This window comes from Ambystoma mexicanum, chromosome 10 (assembly GCF_040938575.1).
Source record: "Ambystoma mexicanum isolate Mex_15411 chromosome 10, UKY_AmexF1_1, whole genome shotgun sequence".
NCBI classification, from domain to species: Eukaryota; Metazoa; Chordata; class Amphibia; order Caudata; family Ambystomatidae; genus Ambystoma; species Ambystoma mexicanum.
The window spans coordinates 1338431861-1338455778 of NC_090932.1; the positions used below are offsets into that span (position 1 = coordinate 1338431861).

The window sequence follows — 23918 nt, forward strand, 5'->3', positions numbered from 1 at the left end:
CCCATCTTGGTATAGATACAAACATTCATACAAGTTTCTGAACACTCTACCCCCGAGACAACCTAATGTGCATCTTAGATTGGCCTCCTGACAGTTCCTACAGATATTAACACATTGCTTTAAGCACTGCAGTTTCATCAAAACAGGTTGGGTCTCCCAGGTTCCTCACCCCACAAGGGAAGGAGTAACAAAGTGATTCTGGTAGCTGGGGGTAGTGGCATTTAGGACACAGATCACCAGTCCATGAGATCAAGCAGAGAAGATCAAGTGTAGCACTTCATTCCGTTTGGACTCTTATCTTCTTCATCCGACCTGGATTAAACTCAGAAACGTGCTCGCTTATAACCAAAAATAAAATGTGTTAAGCCCTTGTTTTACAAGTACTATAATGCACCCTTTCAATTGGTTTCACAAGTAAAGGTAGCTTGTAAACACTCCTTATTTAACCATATTGACATCTAAATTTGACAGATTGCTTAGGGATGGTTTAGTGATACCTTCCTATTAGGTAAATCAAGATTGCCCAAAATTCCACAGATTTCTACCAATATGAATTGCAATACATTGCCATGAAGGGAGAGAAACTTTTAGAAGAGGGGTCTTTATTTAGTATGTATTTTTTAATGTAGTATCGTGTCACAAGTAGAAAATGTAATAATTCACCAGGCCTGAAATTGTGCACTCACCACTAGCCATTGGCTAGCGATTATTGGCTCTTGTTGAGAAAGAAATGGTGTGCTGTGTGGCAAGGGAGAATTGAGGGGGCAGGTGCTTGTTTATGCATGGCTAGTAGCTTGCTAATTGAAATATCTGCCCCTGTCTTCAGGATGCAGTCTTGAAACCAGCAACATTGGGCTTTGGTCCTGGTGAGGAATCTCAGTAATGTTTTCCCCACACATTAACATAGCCATTGGTATACTGCTAGCTTCATTTACTTCATTATTTTAAATGGAGATGACATGCATGATATGGACCTTTGCAATTTTTACCAAATAAGATGCATCTGCCTTAGTAAGCTAGTGGACAAGAATTCCTAGCTTTTTAATGCTGCTATACAGGGCTCATTCAGAGGAAGGCCATTGGCTAGTTTATTGAATATCATTTCATTAAAGGACGTGTTTGATTGGCAACGGAGAAGAATATGCTCACCACCATATCTCCCCCATGATTTTTTAATTGAATTGTTTATTTGTAATGATATGCTATGAATATGAATACATTGGTAATTACAAGGTCAACCCTTATACAAAACCGATCTCTAGCTTACGCTTGACAGACAAACCAGGTTTCATCAACCATTACACAGCCATGTCATAACAGGTTGTGTAATTCGGAACACTGTAGTAATGAACAACAAGTATCTCTCTTTTGTGGACATATGCACAAAAAGCAATCCTTTTCAATCCTTCTTCAAACATACGCAACAACATTGTGCCCTTCAAGTGTTCCCTACCCAGCAATGATATTATCAGCCAACCTATGTGTTGAGCTTTTTGATGAAACCAATCAAAAATAAATGTATCATGCAGAAATAACATGTTCTGAAGTCAATGAGTGCTGGACGTTATTGCATGTGCTGTATCTGGGGGGAGGACATAAGGAAGTCCATAAATGAAGATTTCTAGGATTTAATTTAGATGAGGCTCTTGAAAATTGCATCCTTTTCCATCAGTTCTTCATATACACTATGCTGCAGCTTGTAAGAGAAGGTCATTCGTTGTTAAGGATCTCAGTAATTCTACTTTTGAAAATCTTCTTTAGCACGTGAATATCTGAAAATTCAGTGTACAACCTCTTATCACAATGTACATGGTGGAAGATTAAAAAATATTCTAACAAAATGAGCCCATCTTTGCTAAGCATCTGCTAGGGATACCACATCTATATGTAGAATGATCGCCAACGCAGTCTACCACAAGGTTGTCAAACCATACATGCCACACTCAACTTTGTAAGGGAAATTTGAAACAATTACATCCAGCTGCTCACTGGGATGGCCTTCTATAGACTCATCAACTCGTAATTAAGAAAAGAAAGAAAAAGGCCCTTGAACTCATTGTCTGGCTAGTCATTAAAATAAATGAGGGACTCTATACAGATGACAACTTCTTAGGGCTGTTTTCATACTCTGTAATATTATACATAGGTTCTCATCACGAGTTGGGCGTTAACCCCCGGGCTAATAGCGTTACCGCCACCTGGTCCGGTGCTATTAGTGCCGGATCAAGGGCGGGGCGGTAATGGGTATTCCCCATTCCCCATTGGGTCCATTGCACCAAAATCGTGTACTGATTTGGTTGCTTGAAACTACAGGACCCAGAATACTTGTAGTTCTTGCGCCGCTTATTCTTGCTAATGAAGCGCGAGAGCGCCGGCGCGAGAACTCCAAGCCGGTCTATGGGGGTATTTAAGGAGACCCACCATCCGGCTCTGGCTTATTTTATAACATTGTTCTTACTTATTTTGATTTTATAGATTTATAACCTTGCTCTGTGCTAATTTATAAATCGATCCGTTTTAAAAAAGAAAAAACTCTCCCTAATTTTATTCTGAGCTTATATCTTGCATCCTTGTGTGCCTGCATATTTTATAGCTTTCATTCGTTGTAACCCGTTATATTAGTGCTTTTCAAAACCTAACGTTTGTGTACTGATTTGGTTGCATGGAACTACATTACCTAGAATACTTCTAGTTCTTGCCCCGCTTATTTTTGCAAATCTGGCACGAGAGCGCTGGCGCGGAACTCCAAGCTTGTCTGAGGGCAGGGAAGACAGGGCATTACTCTAAGCCTTTGCTGATCCTCCATTATGGGCATCACAGAGGTTCTGGCAGAAATTACAGCATCTAGAACCATTTTCGATAACAGAAAAGCCAAGTTGAACCCTCCTAATAAGGTAAGCCCCCATTCTTCCTGTGATCGGAATAGGCTAATTGATGTGAATAACCCAGCCTCCTTTGTGACGCTATTCAGGAGGCTCCTTCTGTTTGCTCAGCAAGCGGGAGTGATTTATAATTAATGGAATGCCGGTTAGTGTCACATTGGCATTAGATGGGCCCCCCATTACGGAAAATATAAATATTTTGGTGTCTGACACTAGCACAGAGGTTGATCAGGGACCACCCACTACCTGTTTGTTGGAACATCCCAAATTAGGTATAAAATGAGTGGCGACTTTGGGACTAGTGACTAATCTCAGGGGGCTAAATCCAATCTGGCCGCCTCCAGAGGCCATCACACTTGCCCCTCCAAAAAAACCTGTTTCGGCCTGAAGGATAGTTTTGTTGAACATCAGGTCTCTTATAAAGCACGCCACAGAAGTTCCTACATTTATTATAGAGTCTGAGGTTGATATTTGTGCCATCACTGAGACCTGGGGATATGATGCAGCGGGTCCTTCTATCGGCCTGGCCATACCAGATGGATACAGCATGTTTTGTCAGGAAAGGGAAAAGGCAACAGGAGGGGGAGGGGCACCCTTACATTTAAAATCAAATCTAGATATATGGGAGGTTAATTGTCAAGTTATTGCTGAGATCGAGTTGAAACTTGTCAAAATAGGGGTGAATGCAGAAACCACCATTAATCTCCTACTGGTATATAGACCCCCGTCGGCAGGGGCTGATATCTCGACACTTAGCCCACATTTTTCACTACCCCTTCTCAAACCCAAGACATGGTCCTTGATTCTTGGTGATTTTAATCTCTGGTTGGGACACAAATTGGATGCAATGGCTAATGATTTGGAAGTTGTATTGAATAACATGGGCTTTGAGCAGAAGGTTAGAGCTCCCATTAAAAGGGGCATACTCTTGACTGGGTGGTACACATAATATTATAACTAAAGATTATCAAGTTTTTGCATGTCCTTGGTCGGATCATTTTTTCGTTCACTTCACGATCACTAGTGAATTTCCATTAAAACTGAAAGCATCACGAAAATCAAGAAGTAATGGGCAGAAATTTCAAAAATCTTACATCAGAGCAGAATGAACCCTTGCTCACTTCAGTCATTGAAGATATTTCAAAACTAGATTCTGTTGAGGAAACGTCTAACCTCCTTTCTCACTCATTTGGGGACATTACTAAGACTCTTGCTCCCTTAAAAAAGAAACATCTTAAAAAAGATACGGAATATACATTTGTGGTTCGCTCCTGGTCTAAAAAACTGAAAGCTGCCAAACTAAGACACTTTTATGCATGGAAGTCTATTCAGACCTCACTAAATCTGGAAGCGTACAACGTGGCTGCCAAAGACTATAAATTAGCAGTCATTGACGCTAAGAAAAACATTTTTAATAGCAGAATTCCCAATTGGAAGTCAAGGAACTTTTCAAGATCTTAAGAGAGCAGGAAACTCCCCACATACAGGATACTGGCCTTGTGAAGAAGGATGATGGTTGGTGCGCATCTATTCAAGAAGCCCTGCTAGGTAACTTGATCACATTAAGGTAGGTGTTGCCAAGAAAAAAAACGAGCTAGCTAAGGATTAGGAAGATTGTGACTTTGCAGTTCCGGCAGATAATGCTGTAATACAGGAAATTAGGTTCCTGCCCATATCAGCATCAGAGCTAGCTAGCATTATTGATCATCTTAAATCTACAAAGTGCAAGGGCGAGTCAGGCTCAGCCATGATCATTAAATCTTGCTCACCTATTGTAACTGACTCCCTTTGTAGGTTTGTGAATACATCCTTTTCAGAAAATGCAGTGCCATTGGGAATAAAAAAGACTTGGATAACCCCTATCCTACTAAAAAAATGTGATTATGTCCTAACCTGGCTTTAAATTATCAACTCATTACCAATACGCCTTTTTTGTTGAAGATTCTGGATCACGTGGCTTATCCTCAAATATCTGCTCATTTAAACAAATACCCAATCCTTAATAAACATCAGTCCGGCTTTAGACAAGGCTACAGAACTGAGACAGCTCTATTGGAGTTGAAGTCTAGGCTCATTGATGATATGGACAATGGAAAGCCCTCTCTCCTCATGTTGCTGGATCTTTCTGCGACCTTCGAATTGGTGCATCATTCCATCTTGGCCACCAAGTTGAAGGACGTGGCAAATTTTTCGGATGAAGCAGCTACATGGATATCGTTGTTCCTAAGCAATGGAGAATGTCGAGTATATTCTGGAGAGGCTGAAGCTCCGCCTGCAATTCTTGAATATGGCGTCTCTCAGTGTGCTTGTATTTCACCTCTCTTTACAATATTTTTACTGTCCCCTTCTTTGCTCTGCTGAAACAGAATGGGGTGGCGTTCGCAAACTACGCAGATGGCACAAAATGTGTCCTCCCTCCGACTGGTTCTCATGAAGAGGATGAAATTCTCCTGAAGAGTGTACAATCTTATCCAAAATTGGATGCTGCAGAATGGTCTTGCTCTGAACAAAGACAAGACTGAACTCAGGGTGGTTGGCACTCCGAATGTCGTAAAAATAAATTAGGAACTGCCTATGATTGTTTTTTCATTGCAAATACTAAAATTCCTACAAAAAAGAAAGTTGATATGCTTGGTACTATTCTTGATCAGCACCTGAATATGAAGGCGCATGTAAGCAGTTTGGTTTCGTCCTCTGATTATATTAAATTGCTAGTTCATCTTCGGCCATTAATTTCTCAAATGAATGCAGAAACTATTGCCAGGGCCATAGTTGGATCCAAAATTGATTACTGCTGTAGTCTCTTGTATGGCATCACTGAGTCGGATTGTAATTGCCTACAGGTGATTCAAAACAGTGCAGTCAGAGTGGTCACAGGCCTTGCCTGGAGAGACCATGTCACTGTGGCCAAAAGGAGTCAGCACTGGCTCCCTGTGGAAGCTCGACTAATGTATTGCTTGTTGCTAATCACACACAAATGTCAGATGTGAAGGATGACGTCTTACCTAGAGAATCTCCTTACTGAGAAAGCTAACACAAGACGCCTTAGATCTAATAATTCTGATCAGCTGGTTTCTCCAAGATGTAAAACTGTGAAAGCCATGAAAGCAGCCTTCGTGAATGCAGCACCAAGGGCTTGGAATGCCCTTCCGCCTGACCTCCGAGAACTAAAGTCGACTGAGGTTTTTAGAAAGCAATTAAAAACCCTATTATTTTCTTAAATTTTTTTTATCTGCACTGTTCTTATGTGTTATTCTGTATAATTCTATTATTGTCTGTTAGTCTATGTCGTAGATTCATGTGCGCCCTTAAGCCTACGGGTCCTTTGTTGCACGGTATAAATCAATTAAAGTAAAGTAAATGGGACATTTTCGGTGCAATTAGCGCGCCCGGAAATGGGAGTTAAGTTGGCGCATTTACCCCCAGCTTGGAGCTTAAATGCTGCCAGACTCGTAATTTGGCGGACCCTTAAATGCAGAAGTAATAGCGTTACTGCTGCATTTAAGGACTACTGCCCATCTCGTGATGAGGCCCATAGTGTTAGTGAGTCTGGAATGGGGCAGCCCGAGAACAGGTAGGAGTTGAGGGCCATTACTAACCCAGGCCACACTAGCAAATGCACATTAACGCTATTAGCACCCCAGGCTTTTGTTCCAAGGTGGTTACAGATTATTCTTAAAGGAAATGGAAACATGCATATGCCAACAGTTTGGGCGTTTCTGTAGTCATGGGAAAGGGATTTGCCAAGCACTGTCGTAGCGGTATTAACTGGCTATTGATGGTAGCAGCTGCAAAATTGTGAGAGTACCTGTGCATCTAATAGCAGTGCCCGGGAAATGCCCAATACTTCTACAAGTCAGAACTGTAGCCTTTGCCAATGCTTGTTTTTAACAGGACTTCAGTGAAGGGCACACATAGTGCTTATTTAAGGAGTGACTACACAGGGCTGTTCAAGCACATGCGAGGGTCGCCTGTTCTCCCGGTTATATAATAGCTTGATGTCAGATATTCCATGGGAGGGGATGCTCCCAGACAGCGATGGGTGAACACGCTGGGGTAGGAGATTTGTGAGGCAGACTGAAAATACATATTGTTTCAAACTAAGAAGGTCTCACTGAACACCAGACTCCAGCTAATACATTTCAATTTCCTGCATCTAACATATTACACCCCGGCCAAGCTGCACAGATACTAACCGGAAACACCTGATGAATGTGTACGCTGCAAGGCCGGCTCAGCTGATTTTCTGCATCTGGCCTGCGGATGCCCAGTGATTGCTAAGTTCTGGGAGGGGGTTCTCACTAAGATCTCTTTATTAGTTGGGGAACCGGTCAAACTGGAGCCAGTGGTGGGTTTGTGTCACGACCCTCACCCAAAACCCTCTCTGGCAAACCCATTGGCCAGGTGTAATCAGGACTCAGGCCTATAGAGCCTGGCATCCTCTTCAAAAGCCCTCATGGGGCCAGTCCTGGCACCTATGGCGCCAGGCTCATACACCATGAAAAACAATGTGCTTGGGAACTACTTTATTGTATTGTCAGCCAACATGGAGGCATCCACATAGCTTGGTTCCTAAGAACCAAGCTATGCGATCTAGTGTTTTGGGTGTGGTAGCCTAGGGACTACTTTACCTGGACATTTTTGTTGGGGCTATTTAAACCACACCCGAGCAAGACAACACGCTTCGCGTTAGTTTGCAGCTTGCAACGTGACGCTCACCGTGTCCAGCTATTCCCTCAAACCTCGGAGAAGCAGAACCTGCAAGGAGACAAAAGGAACATCATTAGCAGCAGCATCATCATCATTTTACCTGCAGTCTTCATCTTTAGTCTTCATCCTCTCGCAGCTACTGAGAACAGCTTCCTCGAATCTGCACGCCTCCCGGACAGAACGACATGAAAGAGGAAGATAGAGGCAACATTAAAGAAAGCAGCAGAGACATTTACAAATTACGAACTGCTCAAAAGGCTTACCTGGCTGGTCGCCTCTCGGCTGGCACCACACCGGACATTCCACTCGCGCTGAAGAACGCCGCGACCTACAAGGAAGGAAAACACGGGTTAGCAAAGGCAAGACTTTGCAGAGCTGCGCATAGCGGTTACTTACTGCATCATAGCGCTCTTAATGCGCCATTACTTACCAGCGGGGCTCAACCAAGCCAGTTCGCCGCGCTGAAGCTCTGCATACCTAAGAGAGAAAAAAAGACATTTTAAACAAAGAAAGGCAATGCAGGATAGCAACAAAACTAAAGAACAGCAATAAGACCTACCCGAACAATATCAAACGGGCCAGCGTCAGTGAAGTAACTGGACGCACTCGCCAATGATAGACAACGCGCCCCTGCAAAGAAGGCAGGACGGAGAGCATGCCTAATTCTACCACAAGGTGAGGAGAGTGCGCCAGAGGGACTGAAATCATACAGGGGTGGAGGGAGGATACTTTCCCCAGTCGGTCAGTCTTGAACACAGTCCTCCTGTACTTTCAGGCAGAACCTTCCCCGCAGACCACATCGGGGCAAAGCTGAGAAGCATACCAGCGAGTAACCTGGCTGGGTGGTGTCCATGTGGATACCAGGTGAGCGTAACAGAACGCGAAGCCTACCATAACAAATCCACCTGGGTGCCATGGAGACATCAGAAATGGTGTTAATATGTCAAGGAGACAGTTACACCATTCATAAAATGTACTGATCTTTTGCAGATGTATTAATGCACACCCCACCCTCCTGGTACATTTAGTCTTGAAAAAAATAGACCCAGTACATGTTACTTCAATTATGAAAAAAGTTTTTTTGTTTTAATCAAGTATTCACAACGATAAAAACACTCATAAAAGTGTTTGGTATGAGTATGACCCAACCTCACACAGCATGATATAAAAAAACAATACAAATCACAAATTTGACATACATATAACCACATCCAATATTAAAAAACAGTACACAACACACATATAAATGGATTTAACAATTTTCCAAACAAACTGAGTACACTGACTCAGATACACAATAATCCTGACATGTTTCAGTTCTTCCTTGCACTAAATGCACAAACTTTCTTTAGGGGAATAGTTCCATTTCATAGTTTCCACCATGCAATCCAGAGCCACACCCGGAAGTTCCCAAATTGTTCCTAAACCAGGAAACACAAACAAGGGGGGCGGTCACCAGGCATTGTTCATCATACACCTACACAAGTCAGTATAGACTGGAAATCAAATTCCACAACCCAGTACCAAATGCTTTTTAATCACAATGCACTGGGTTGACAGGACAGGTTTGTTGTCAACCTGTCCCCATTTTCAAACTACATACCTCTTTAATTGGTATTGGTAGTGCTGGTGTTTCAAAACACCACAGGTTAGCCGTAGACTCCACAACTCAAGTCTCTTATTACTCAATTTGTAGCTTCAAAATAGCTGTCGGTCCACTTCAGTACTGCAAATCAACCAAACACACTATCCCATCAATGTATAGCCATATGGGACCCACCACGGACATATCCCATCACCGACATGCACCACCGTGCCACCAGCACCTCTCACTAATTTATCCGGATTGTGACGCAAAATTACATGTCTGCTTAGTGAGACTACATTGTCTAACTTGTACCAGATGCAATAACACACCACCTAATTGTGAGAACAAAAGTAGTAGTACCTCCTTTTTCAATATATTCATCTCTGTGACTTCCATCAAGATTTTCCTTCAATAAACCGAAATCACTGTTGGGCATTGTGGTGGGGGCTGGCGAGGACATGTTCGAGTCAGGCTGAATAAGGAAAGGGGAGGAGGAAAATCGGGTACATTTGGCCCCAGTACATTTTGTCAATTTCCAGCACTGATAGTAACTTATGTGAATGGTCATTTTTCATTATTGCATTTCTTGTAAGAAAGAAGCGACTCCTCTGCGGTCTTCCCTCTGCGCCACACCCATTAAAGGGAGCGTCACATAATTGGTACTTGGGACGTGCAGGCCGCCATCCTGCCCAGTAGCTTTCCACCCATTCTTTGGATGCAACGTTTTAGCCTGTGCAGAAGGAAGCCCTGCTGTTAAGATTGGCAGAGAGGAGATGTGCTGTTATAGCATGGGCAGAGGAGATGCTACGTTAGCACTCACAGAGAAGAAATGTCCCCATAGTACGTACTTAGTAAAGATGTGTCATTTGCACATGCCATGGAACAGAAGGGCAATTAGCATGCAGAGCCGAGATGTGCCGTTAGCATGCAGAGCCGAGATGTGCTGTTAACATCTGCATAGACAGGATGTGGAGTTTGCACATGCTAACTGCACATCCCGTTGCTGCACAGGATGTGCAGTTAGTACGTGCAGGGATGGGATGTGCAGTTAGCATGTGCAGAGAGGATACGTCCCATTAGCATGTGCGTATAAGGCATGTCGTTAGCATGCACATCTCTGTGGACATGCACGCAGTCATCACACATGAACAGAGTTGTCCCACTAGTAAGTGCGCAGAGAAGATGCACCATTAGCAGACGAGAAGAGATGTGCCAATAGCATGCACAGAGAAGAGATTGGAGGTCACTATGGGTTGAGATATGTCCTGTCAACGTGTAAAAATATCAGGCTTGCTAAACAGAACATGTTCTATCAATACGTGAAAACAATGTCTGCCATTAGCATATGCATAGAGATGTGGTATTAGCATGCGCACAGTGTAAAGGTGCATTTTACACATGCAAATGACACAACTTTGGTCTTCAAGTGCAAACAGCACATATCTGAAAATGCTGAAAGTAGATGTACCTTTACCATGTGCACAGAGTGCGTGGCGTACTCGTTAGTATGTGTCAAGAGGAGATGCATAGCTAGCATGTTCAGGGAGGATATATGCCATTATCAAGTGGAGTGATGTGCTGTTACTATGTGCCCAGACGGGATGTGCCGTTTGCATGTGGAGTGAAGGGCTCTGCACAAGCCAGACAACTTTGATCTACAACGCTTTTGGTCTATGGGTCTGATTTTACGAATGCATTGGGTGTATGTGTTGGATAGGTTTCACTCTCTTGCAGAGGAGAAAACTCATTTTTACTCTCTTGAAATTGCATTTACTCTCTAATTTGAAAAATCATGCGTAAAATACTCCCACCTCAAAATATTATCTGGAGCACTGGTTGTATGATAGTAGTACTTTCTGCTTATTTCATTTCTTAGTGTGTGTTTTTGGACCACTAAATAGTGTATTTTTGTACTTACCTGTCTAAATTTTATGGTGTGCTTCACTGTGTGGACCAATTGTGGACCCCTGACACCACTCACTTTCTCCTCAGAATAGCCTTAACTGCTCTCCCTTGCTACCTTGATTGGGTTTTGGCTAACCTTGCAGAGCATTCCTATTCTCCAGAACTAGGGTGGACGTCTATAGTCTGTCCACCAGGCACGATTGTAGAAATCCATCTTAAGTTGTTGGTGTTCCGTTCAAGACTGCTTTGTAGGTGATACATGTATTTTTTTAATGAAATCCTTGCGGGGAGGGTGAGCCAGTGAAGCTCATGCGTTGTTGGAGATATACAGTCAAATTTGCGGGCACCTGTAATGAGGTGGGCTCCACATGTTGCTCTGCCTTGAGCAGAGCCAGGAGTGTGGCTGGAAGCCAAATAAGGAGGATGTTTCTCCAATCGATGAATGAGATCACAAGGACTTGGGTCATCGAGTGGAAGTCATGCAGGAATATACATGGTCTGGTTTTCTGGAGTGTGGAGAGCTGTAGCTATGCAGTGTGCACCTTTTTGTGCTTTTAAAAGGAAAGGCTAATGTCAACATCGAAGCCCAGGGATTAGGATGAGTTTCACAGCAGAGTGGAGAACCCTTCCAGGCACATGACATTAGGACATGTTTGCATGATGTGTTGTTTGCTGGGGAGAATAATAAGGATGGGTTTAGTCCGAGGTAGGCGTTTGACATCCATGTTTTTATGTTAGCCAGATATTCCCAGAGGCGAGTGATAGGCACCACAAACTTTAAAAGGTAGAGCCGAGTGTCATCAGCATACTGAAGGAGGGCAAAAGGGCCCAATGTATTTATTGATGATGATTGGGGAGAGGATGGAACTTTAGGGGACCCCACAAGTGAATGGGAGTCTGTTGGATCTGAATTAGTCCATCTGAATGGCCTGGTGTCTGCTGGATACGTAGGACTGGGACCATTTTAGGATGGTTCCATAGAATCTCACCCCATTAGTGAGGAGGGAGACCAGTGTAAGGTGGTCAACTGTGTCGAAGACAGCATAGAGGTCTAAGAGGACAAGGAAGCATGAGCCCCCTTTGCCAGGACATCATCCACCACTTGGATGGTTGCATTCTTAGTGCTGCATCGGGGGCAGAAGATAATCACTGAGGAGGCCACAGTGCTCGCCTTTAGTATGTAGTTAGGTTGCACAAATGTTCTTGACAAGCTTCCAGATAAACAGGAAGATGATGGCTAGGGCTTCTGGGCCAAGGAAAGGTTGTTTGAGAGGGGGTCGTATGAGACTTGCCTTCATCCTTTGTAAAGTAATGCACCTTTGCTAAGGGTGGCACTCACAATATCAAGGAGTGTGTTGAGCACTGAGCCAGTGAGTTATTTAATGAGGGAGGATGGGAGGAAGTTGATCATGTAAGTGACAGGTTTAAGGGATGCCAGTGTGTCTGAGAGTTCCTTACAAGAGAGGAGGGTGAAGTTGGTCCAGGGTGGCAGTGTCACGAAGGGATGGATATTGGACTGCTTTCTGGTTTTGAGGCTTTGATGAGACCTTTGATCAATTTTGTTAATAAAGAAGGTGATTATTCTGTTTTTCTCTTGTGAAGCCGGCACCTTGGGGACATGTGTGGGCTTGGCACAGTGCTTTACTACTTCAAACAAGGCTTTGATCCTTTTACGAGTTTCCCCAAATGGTGGAGGAGTAGAAACCGACTTAGGCCTGGATGTCACATATCTGCATTTGGTGCATGGGATTTGAGGAATGAGAGATCATCTGGGCTGCGGCCCTTGTGCCACTGCTTTTCAGAGGATCTGACCGAGTGTTTGCTGGAACAAACTCGGTTATGCACAAGGACATTAGTGGCATGTGGCCGTCCATTAGTTCTTTGGCAAAGTGGTTAAATGTATCTAGAATGGCTGATGCATTCCCTCTGGTGGGGAGTACTGAGAATGTTGCCTCTGGTGTGTCTAGCAGGTAATTCCTGAAGGAGTGACACTCAATATGTCCTTTTACCTGGCTTATTTGGGGCAGCTTTGTGTGCTATATAAAAAGGGGGATAGCAGAACGGTTGATCCAGTAGATAGGGAGGGGTTTTGAGACCGAGAGGAGCGAGAATGAGGTTAAGATGAGGTTGATCAAGTACCCTTTGAAAGTAGTGGGGGTTAGCACAATCTGCTTAAGGTCCATGGAATTGGTGAGAAAGAGTAGGGAGTCATGCAGGTGTTTTATTGATTACATTTGATATAGAATGGTTTGAATGCTTTGGGATGCGCCACTAGTAATTGCGTAATTAGTAATTGCGAGTATGAGTATAGCAAGAGTAAAGAAACCTTGGAAATGACATAGAAAGATGAATGACATCAATTCAGATGTCTGGCAAATCAAAAAACTACAAACCTCATACTCAACAAGGGTCCAGATATTCTTCAAATTAAAACAATATTGACTTTATCTGGTAATAAATAGAATGCAAATAAATGTGATACACGATGATTGCACTTCCATAAATTATACTACATGATCACTTCTTAGCCTTTCATGCACATGACTCGCCATGGTTCAAAGAATGCAATAACATGTAGTTTATAATGATTGCACTTCCATTACTCATACTAAGTAGTCACTTCTTAGTCCTTGAAACACATACTAACTATTACATGACTGATCATGGGTATATCTTGAATGTTCATATTTCCTGACCACTTTTAAACCAAACCACTTTTTAGCCAACACATGTTCACCCATACATGGGCTATCTCAAGTGGTGTCTTGTCTTCATATAGCATTTATTTGCTGGTTTTCAGCCCCTTGCTGGAACTATTAGGTCCTATTGATTTGATAATTCCAGTATAGTGGTAAGAATTTAAGCTAATGGTGTTGATGTCAAAAATGTAAATCTGCTGTGGTCTTCATGGTGAAAAGAATAGTCCCTGTCTCACGTTTGTTGGCTTATATAAATTGAGGAAGTGAAGTTTTCTCAACATTCTGTGGCAGATGCTTGTTTCCTGACATTTACCAGTGTTTTCATGGTTGCTACCCAGGGACCATGACGTTTCGGAGGATACCATTGCTGAGGAGAGAAAGTTGGAAGGATAATCGATTAAGTTATCACTCCCCTGGAGTAGCCTATAAATACAGTGGAATGTAGCTAAGTTGTTTGTTGAGACAGGGAGCCATCATGAGAGGGATTCAAATGAGCTGTGTGAGGAGGCCATGCAGTGATAGTTGATGTTATGGATGATTGACACCCCAACTCAAATTTTCCCCGTACAGTAAGTGGGCCTCATTAAGAGTATGGAGGCAGCCTACTCTAGGGCATGGCTGCCTCCATACCGGGTCCCAGTACTGGTTTCCTTCAACGAGGAATAACCGGGTCATTCCAACTTTGGAGGACCCGGTAATTCCTCCTTGAAGGAACCCGTTCCCATTCCCATTTGAGCACCTATAGGGCTCAATGGGAATGGGGAGGGAGCTAATAACGGACCCGTTATTAGCTTCCAGGTTCCCTCATGGAACCCGCAAAAGACGTCTGGTCTGACCAGGCATCCTTACCGGGTCTCGCAAGGGGACCTCGTAATAGGGCATCACGTAATGAAGGGTGCCGGTCCCGTACCGGCACCCTTCATTACGAGAGCGCCTATGTTATAATGAGGCCCAGTATGTTCACACTGTAGACGTGGGGTAGGTGGACATCAAAGATGTAACGGAAGGAAGATGTAAGCCATGTTTAAGTATTTAAAAGGCAAGAGATTGTTGTTGGTTATAAGGTTAGCAAAGTCGGTGTCATGTGTGCGACAGCTGACTGGGTGTTAAACATTGAAACTGGGCGGACACAAACAGTAGGGGCATGTTGTAGGTATGTACAGGTGATATTGATGTTGTTCACCAGGATAGCTGTCTAGGCTGCTTAGGAAATGTGAATGTGTTTTCGCTGGACAGGACAGGAATGGGTTGTTGCGAGAGGAACACATGGTTTTACTTGGAACGTTATGATTCCAAGTAAAACCGAAAAACCCTTGAAATTCGCCAGTTATGGTGAAAACTATCAGTTGTAAGGCAGGCATTGGCCCTTTCCAAAAACTAACAGGACCAAACATTGATTTTCCTTTTCTTCGTCTGCCCTTCGCTTCGATTACCTGGCTGAGAGATGCTTTGTGATCCAACAGTTACAAAAGGAAAGGGAGGGGCAGGGCTAAGCGGGTGGGGCTTAGATTGCGTGACCTAGATCCACTTGCACCAGCTCACCAGCTCCAAACGAAAAGAGGTTCTAAGGATGCTTATTTAGGGGAAAAAACAGCAAACCAAGAAGCAACAAAAGATTAGCAGCGATTGACAGCTGGGCGTGGTATAGGTCAAATGAACTAGATGTACTTGCAACAGCCTCCCAAATGCAGAAAAACAGGCTGGAAGGCTGCTGTATGCATTTGGATGGCTATTACGTTGTTGTTTATGTAAGTGAAGTAAAGTGTGATATTACTAACAAAAGATGAGGTTATTGAGTGTAGGTGGGGAGGGGGCCATCATGGCTTGGAGGGTAGAGGAAAGTTTGCGGGGATGGGAGCACAGCAATGAGCTGACATTTGTGTAGTAATTAGATGTAGCAGACAAATGGATTTGTGGGGGCATACAGCAACACCTTGTTTGAGATAAGGACAGTAGGATTTGCACCAATGGCAGAGGTTTAACGCATGATTGGTGTTAGTTGCAGGTTGGGGTGATGTATGGATAGTGGGAGGGACAAGTGAGGGAGTGCAAATATGTGTGGGACCTTAAGGCAACATGAAACATGTATATACATACATTCTCTCCTGAACAGAACAGAACAGAATAGCTTATGAGGAACACCTTGCAATAATGTGCAAATCGGCAGAGGAAAACAACTCCTGTCATATTTGATTGACACAATAGCGGAATGTCTTTGCAAAAGACCATGTTGGATGCCATCATGGCCATTAACAAGCTGCGTTTACCTTTAGTCACACACTCATTGCCCTCACAACTGCATTCTGCAAACAGCAAAAGTTCTCTACAAGAAAATCAGAAGTAGATTTTCTTGTGGCTAGTCCATCTGAGGAGCATGAGAACCCAACACCAAATACATCAACTATGCAGGAGTCTAAAGCCCTTTTCAGATGTTGAATTTAGCTGTGAGGTGAGTCAGTAGACGTGTGCCTTGCTATGTGCATCAAAACTTCCATACACATCATGGAGATGGTGGTGACACCCAGCCGCTATTGTCTCCCTAACCCCCTTAACCTAACCCAAACTGTGGAACTTTGTAAGAACGATCGGACTACCAAATTGAACATGGCCACGGTAGTGGCCATGTAGTAATGGTTAAGTTGTTGTTTCCATAGGAAGAGCACTTTTTGGGCGGCTTATAACTTCGCTCCCCCTGGTCGAATCCTCACCAAACTTTGCAAAAAAAGTATATGGCCGGCTCTGAATTATTTTGCAAAGTTTGGTGAGGATTCGTCCAGGGGGGCAAAGTTATAGGGGGGGTCCCAAAACTTTTTTTTTTCTCATAGACATAATGGGAAAAAACTTTGCTCACGCCTACAGCCCAAACCGCTTGACGGATTTACACCAAATTTGCGGCAGGAGTGGCGGCTTGGTCCCGAAAGCGTGCTTTGCTTTATTTGGTGTAAATCCGTCCAGTAGTTTTTAAAAAAAATGACAAAAATGTAAGTGAAAAAAATTAGTGATATCTGTGTTCGCTTCGCGGACACACTTCCCTGTTCGCTCCGCGGACAGGACGGTGATTGGGCAAGCAGCTTGCGTGATGTCCACGGACATCTGACGTGCTCTCTCATTGGATGCAATGAAAGCGTGCAGTGCGTCTGGCTTCAGAGACGCCCACCATCTTTGTTCCTCGCCGCCTGCACAGTAAGTCTTGTGTCTGTCTCCTGTTCCTCCCATCCCCGCTCATGCCCTGTGTGTCCTTCTTGTCCCCCCACCCCCACTCATGCTCCGTGTCTCCCCTGTTCCTCCAGCCCCCCGCTCACGCCATCGGCACACGGTGGCCAGCGGGGGCCGAGGAGAGGGATCTGCCGCCTGCACACGAACGCTGTGTGTCCATCTCCCTCCCCCCCACCTGCTGCTCATGCCCCGTGTGTCTATCTCCCTCCCCCCCACCCGCCGCTCATGCCCCGTGTGTCTCTCTCCCCTTCCCCCACCCCCCGCTCATGCCTTGTGTGTCTCTCTGCCTCCACCCACCCCCGCTCATGCCCCGTGTGTCTCTCTCCCCTTCCCCCCACCCCCGCTCATGCCCCTTGTGTCTCTCTCCCTCCCCCCACCCACTGCTCATGCCCCGTGTGTCTCTCTCCCCTTCCCCCCACCCCCCGCTCATGCCCTGTGTGTCTCTGTCCCTCCCCCCCACCCCCGCTCATGCCCCGTGTCTCTCTCCCTCATGCCCCGTGTGTCTCTCTCCCTCCCGCCCACCCCCGCTCATGCCCCGTGTGTCTCTCTCCCTCCCACCCACCCCCGCTCTTTCCCCGTGTGTCTCTCCCCCTCCCCCCCGCCCATGCCCCGTGTGTCTCTCTCCCTCACCCCTGCTCCCCGCTCATGCCCCGTGTGTCTCTCTCCACCCCCCCGCCCATGCCCCGTGTGTCTCTCTCCCTCCCCCCGCCCCCCCGCCCCCCGCTCATGCCCCGTGTGTCTCTCTCCCTCCCCCCACCCCCCGCTCATGCCCCATGTGTCTCTCTCCCCTTCCCCCACCCCCCGCTCATGCCCCGTGTGTCTCTCTCCCTCCCCACACCCTCGCTCATGCCCCGTGTGTCCCTCTCGCTCCCCCCACCCCCCGCTCATGCCCCGTGTGTCTCTCTCCCCTTCCCCCCACCCCCCGCTCATGCCCCGTGTGTCCCTCTCCCTCCCCCCACCCATGCCCCGTGTGTCTCTCTCCCTCCCCCCGTCCCCGCTCATGCCCCGTGTGTCTCTCTCCTCCCCACCCCCGCTCATGCCCCGTGTGTCTCTCCCCCTCCCGCTCACCCCCCGCTCATGCCCCGTGTGTCTCTCTCCCCTTCCCCCACCCCCGCTCATGCCCCGTGTGTCTCTCTTCTCCCCCCCACCCCTGCTCATGCCCCGTGTCGCTCTCCCTACCCCCCGCTCATGCCCCGTGTGTCATCTTCTCCTTCCCCCCCACCCCCCGCTCATGCCCCGTGTGTCTCTCTCCCCTTCCCCCACCCCCCGCACATGCCCCGTGTGTCTCTCTCCCTCCCCCCACCCCCGCTCATGCCCCGTGTGTCCCTCTCGCTCCCCCCACCCCCCCTCATGCCCCGTGTGTCTCTCTCCCCTTCCCCCCACCCCCCGCTCATTCCCCGTGTGTCCCTCTCCCTCCCCCACCCATGCCCCGTGTGTCTCTCTCCCTCCCCCCGTCCCCGCTCATGCCCCGTGTGTCTCTCTCCCCCCCACCCCCGCTCATGCCCCGTGTGTCTCTCTCCTTCCCCCCCACCCCCGCTCATGCCCCGTGTCTCTATCCCCTTCCCCCCACCCCCCGCTCATGCCCCGTGTCTCTATCCCCTTCCCCCCACCCCCCGCTCATGCCCCGTGTGTCTCTCTCCCTTCCCCCCACCCCCGCTCATGCCCCGTGTGTCTCTCTCCCTCCCCCACCCCCGCTCATGCCCCGTGTGTCTCTCTCCCTCCCTCCCCCACCGCCCGCTCATGCCCCGTGTGTCTCTCTCCCCTTCCCCCACCCCCCGCTCATGCCCCGTGATTCTCTCTCCCTCCCCCCACCCCCCGCTCATGCCCCGTGTCTTTCTCCTGTTCTCCTCACCCCCCGCTCATGATCTGTGTCTGTCTCCTGTTGCTCCCACCCCCCGCTCATGCCCCGTGTCTGTCTCCTGTTGCCCCCCACCCCCTCGCTCATGCCCCATGTCTGTTCCCCCCACCCCTCGCTCATGCCCCGTGTCTGTCTCCTGTTCCCCCACCCCCCTACTCATGACCCGTGTCTCTCCTGTTGCCCCCCACCCCCCGCTCATGCCCCGTGTCTCTCCTGTTGCCCCCCACCCCCCGCTCATGCCCCGTGTCTGTCTCCTGTTGCCCCCGCTCATGCCCCGTGTCCGTTTCCTGTTCTCCGCACCCCCCGCTCATGCTCCGTGTCTGTCTCCTGTTCCCCTCACCCCCCGCTCATGCCCCGTGTCTGTCTCCTATTGCTCCCCCACCCCCTGCTCATGCCCCGTGTCTGTCTCCTGTTGCCCCCCATCCCCTGCTCATGCCCCGTGTCTGTCTCCTGTTCCCCCCACCCCCTGCTCATGCCCAGTGTCTCTCCTGTTGCCCCCCACCCCCCGCTCATGCCCCGTGTCTCTCCTGTTGCCCCCCACCCCCCGCTCATGCCCCGTGTCTGTCTCCTGTTGCCCCCGCTCATGCCCCGTGTCCGTTTCCTGTTCTCCGCACCCCCCGCTCATGCTCCGTGTCTGTCTCCTGTTCCCCTCACCCCCCGCTCATGCCCCGTGTCTGTCTCCTATTGCTCCCCCACCCCCTGCTCATGCCCCGTGTCTGTCTCCTGTTGCCCCCCATCCCCTGCTCATGCCCCGTGTCTGTCTCCTGTTCCCCCCACCCCCTGCTCATGCCCAGTGTCTCTCCTGTTGCCCCCCACCCCCCGCTCATGCCCTGTGTCGCTCCTGTTGCCCCCCACCCCCCTCTCATGCCCCGTGTCTGTCTCCTGTTCCCCCCCACCCCCCGCGTCTGTCTCTGTTGTTCCCCGCACCCCCCGCTCATGCCCCGTGTCTGTCTCCTGTTCCCCCCACCCCCGCTCATGCCCCGTGTCTGTCTCCTGTACCCCACCACCCCCCGCTCATGCCCCGTGTCTGTCTCCTGTAATCCCCCCACCCCCCGCTCATGCCCCGTGTCTGTCTCCTGCTGCCCCCCTGCTCATGCCCCGTGTCTGTCTCCTGTTCTCCCCACCCCCGCTCATGCACCGTATCTGTCTCCTACTCCCCCCATCCCCCGCTCAGGCCCCGTGTCTTTCTCCTGTTCTCCCCACCCCCCGCTCATGCCTCGTGTCTTTCTCCTGTTGGCCCCACCCCCCGCTCATGCCCTGTGTCTGTCTCCTGTTGCCCCCCACTCCCCGCTCATGCCCCGTGTCTGTCTCCTGTACCCCCCACCGCCCTGCTCATGCCCCGTGTCTCTCTCCTGTTGCCCCCACCCCCCCGCTCATGCCCTGTGTCTGTCTCATGTACCCCCCACACCCCGCTCATGCCCCGTGTCTCTCTCCTGTTGCCCCCCACTTCCCCGCTCATGCCCTGTGTCTGTCTTCTGTTCCCCCCACCCCCCGCTCATGCCCCGGGTCTGTCTCCTGTTGCCCCCACCCATGCCCTGTGTCTGTGTCCTGTACCCCCCACTCCGCGCTCATGCCCCGTGTCTCTCTCCCGTTGCTCCGCACCCCCCGCTCATGCCCCGTGTCTGTCTCCTGTTCCCCCCACCCCCCGCTCATGCCCCGTGTCTGTCTCCTATTGCTCCCCCACCCCCTGCTCATGCCCCGTGTCTGTCTCCTGTTGCCCCCCATCCCCTGCTCATGCCCCGTGTCTGTCTCCTGTTCCCCCCACCCCCTGCTCATGCCCAGTGTCTCTCCTGTTGCCCCCCACCCCCCGCTCATGCCCTGTGTCGCTCCTGTTGCCCCCCACACCCCTCTCATGCCCCGTGTCTGTCTCCTGTTCCCCCCACCCCCCGTGTCTGTCTCTGTTGTTCCCCGCACCCCCCGCTCATGCCCCGTGTCTCTCTCCTGTTCCCCCCACCCCCGCTCATGCCCCGTGTCTCTCTCCTGTTGCCCCCCACCCCCCGCTCATGCCCCGTGTCTGTCTCCTGTACCCCACCACCCCCCGCTCATGCCCCGTGTCTGTCTCCTGTAATCCCCCCACCCCCCGCTCATGCCCCGTGTCTGTCTCCTGCTGCCCCCCTGCTCATGCCCCGTGTCTGTCTCCTGTTGGCCCCACCCCCCGCTCATGCCCCGTGTCTTTCTCCTGTTGGCCCCACCCCCCGCTCATGCCCTGTGTCTGTCTCCTGTTGCCCCCCACTCCCCGCTCATGCCGCGTGTCTGTCTCCTGTACCCCCCACCGCCCTGCTCATGACCTGTGTCTCTCTCCTGTTGCCCCCACCCCCTCGCTCATGCCCCGTGTCTGTCTCATGTACCCCCCACACCCCGCTCATGCCCCGTGTCTCTCTCCTGTTGCCCCCCACTTCCCCGCTCATGCCCTGTGTCTGTCTTCTGTTCCCCCCACCCCCCGCTCATGCCCCGGGCCTGTCTCCTGTTGCCCCCACCCATGCCCTGTGTCTGCGTCCTGTACCCCCCACTCCGCACTCATGCCCCGTGTCTCTCTCCCGTTGCTCCGCACCCCCCGCTCATGCCCCGTGTCTGTCTCCTGTTCTCCCCACCCCCGCTCATGCCCCGTATCTGTCTCCTATTCCTCCCATCCCCCGCTCATGCCCAGTGTCTTTCTCCTGTTCTCCCCACCCCCCGCTCATGCCCCGTGTCGCTCTCCTGTTGGCCCCACCCCCCGCTCCTGCCCCGTGTTTCCCTCGTGTTACCCCCCACCCCCCGCTCATGCCCCATGTCTCCCTCGTGTTCCCCCACCCCCCGCTCATGCCCCTTGTCTCTCTCCTTTCCCCCCACCCCTGGTCATGTCCCGTGTGTGCCCTGTACCCCCCCGCTCATGCCCCGTGTCTCCCTCGTGTTCCTCCCCACCCCACGCTCATACCCCGTGTCTTCCTCATGTTCCTGCCCACCCGCTGCTCATGCCCCGTGTCTCTCTCATGTTCCCCCCACCACCGCTAATGCCCCGTGTTTCCTTCCTTTTCCCCCATCCCCTGCTCATGCCCCGTTTGTACCCTGTTCCCTCTCACCCCCGCTCATGCCCATGTGTCTCCCCTGTTCCCCCCACCCCCCACTCATGCCCTGTTGTGTTCTTTATACACCCCGCCTTCCCTTTCCATGGTGGCCATCTTTTTGTTTTTTTTACCACCCGGCGTTCCCACTTTGAGGACATAAGGGGTCTTCACCTATTGAAAAGGACATTATGGTTAAGTTGCACTAATAAAAACCTATGAAATTCAATGAAAAAACTTTGTTAAAGGGACGTTATGGTTAAGTTGCGCTACCAAAAACCTATGAAATTCAGTGAAAAAACTTTGTTAAAGGGACGTTATGGTTAAGTTGCGCTACTAAAAACCTATGAAATTCAGTGAAAAAACGTTGTCAAAGGGACATTATGGTTCCAAGTAAAACCGAAAAACCCCTGAAATTCGCCAGTTATGGTAAACTAAGCCCCCAACCCTGCCACCACCCCTGTGCACTGCTACCACTAACACCGAGACCATGAAAGATGTCATCTCAAATGTCAGTGCTGACATCAATGACGACATCACTTGTTTAGCCCCTTTCTTTTCCTTGCCTGCCATACATATATATGTACAATCAGTGAAAAAATGTCACTTAAGGAATGGTATACTTCACAGTGCAACCAAACACCACTGCACATTCCCCCATTATAGTAAGCTAAGCAACCATAACTCGCACCATGTGCGTGCATTGCTAAAACTAACACCCAGGACAGGGTGGCCTGTTGTGTTTTCTTTATACACCCTGCCTTCCCTTTCCCTGGTGTCCATCTTGGTAAAAGATTTTTCTTCCTACACCGGGACGCCTGCCTGTGGCGTCCCGGATTGGGAAGAAAAATCTTTTTTTTACCACCCGGTGTTCCCAGTTTGGGAACCTAGGATGCTAGTGGTCTTCCTCCATTGAAAAGGATGTTATGGTTACATTGCACTAATAAAAAACTATGAAATTCAGTTAAAAAACTCACTCTCCTTTCCTTTGGGTGCAGTCACATCATGTGATACACATACATATGGTAAGTAGCAGCTTTGAAACAGAGCAATAGTTTCTCTGCATAAAGACAATCAGTTAGGTTACGAACTCTTTCTGCTACTACTTCTGCTTTTTTGTTTACTTCACTGTCCATGTATATACTCATATTTGTATGTGTTGTTGTCTCTTTGTGTTTTGTCTGTAATAATTATGTATTAAGTGGGTTTTATTATCTACTTATTACATGTTTCACAGTACGCAAAACTCTAATAAGAAAGCAGTTATCATTTCACTATTCAACATGGCAAGATTATGAATATGGCACCTTCATCAAGTATGCTGCACAACTGCCTATGTTTCTGCATGAGTAGCTTAGTATACTGGATAGAACTTCATAATTGAATGCTATTTATATCAATGCATTGCTTAATGCACTAATTAGCTCATGATATTTATCCCAATGATCCTTGACAGTTTTTGGTCAGCATTATATGAATCCCTTGTACAGAGTTTTTATGAAAAGTAAATGCACATGTGATGTCATCAATGACATTTGTGATGTCATCTTTGATGTCCTGGGTGTTAGTGTTAGCAGTACACGGTGGCGCGAGTTATGGTTGCTTATCTTACCATAACTGCCGAATTTCAGGGGTTTTCCGGTTTTACTTTGAACCATAACGTCCCTTTAATAAAGTTTTTTCACTGAATATATATATATAATATGTATATTTTTTTTTCTGCTAGCACATATGACCAACTTTGAAAATGTAACTTCTTACCATCAGTATACGGTCTGCTGGCCTGGTAAAGCTTTGCCTCATGTCAAGTTTCAGCTTATTGAGAACAGACAAGTTACTTGAGAGATTTGTCAAACTTGCAACTGCTGTCATGACAATCTTTTTGTTCATTTCTTGCAGTTGTTTGAGGAAGAGATTTTCCTGTTCATTTAATGCCTGGTGAAGCTTCTGAAACTTGGCCACTCTGTCACGTTTCTCAGTCTCCAATAATTTCTATTGTGATCGAAAATATGAAATTAC

General features: G+C 48.2%; 1 protein-coding gene across 4 annotated transcripts in view; it reads right to left on the reverse strand.

The window, feature by feature from the left end:
- Positions 1 to 23918, reverse strand: part of LOC138492319 (E3 ubiquitin-protein ligase TRIM39-like) — a 171849-nt gene that overhangs the window by 74048 nt on the left and 73883 nt on the right. For 3 of the 4 annotated variants that reach the window (XM_069619367.1, XM_069619366.1, XM_069619369.1), the window contains one exon: positions 23661 to 23891. The exons of the other annotated variant lie outside the window; for it this stretch is intronic. In XM_069619367.1, coding sequence (XP_069475468.1) covers positions 23661 to 23891 — 231 coding nt within the window. The remainder of the gene's footprint in view (positions 1 to 23660; positions 23892 to 23918) is intronic. 4 annotated transcript variants of the gene reach the window in all.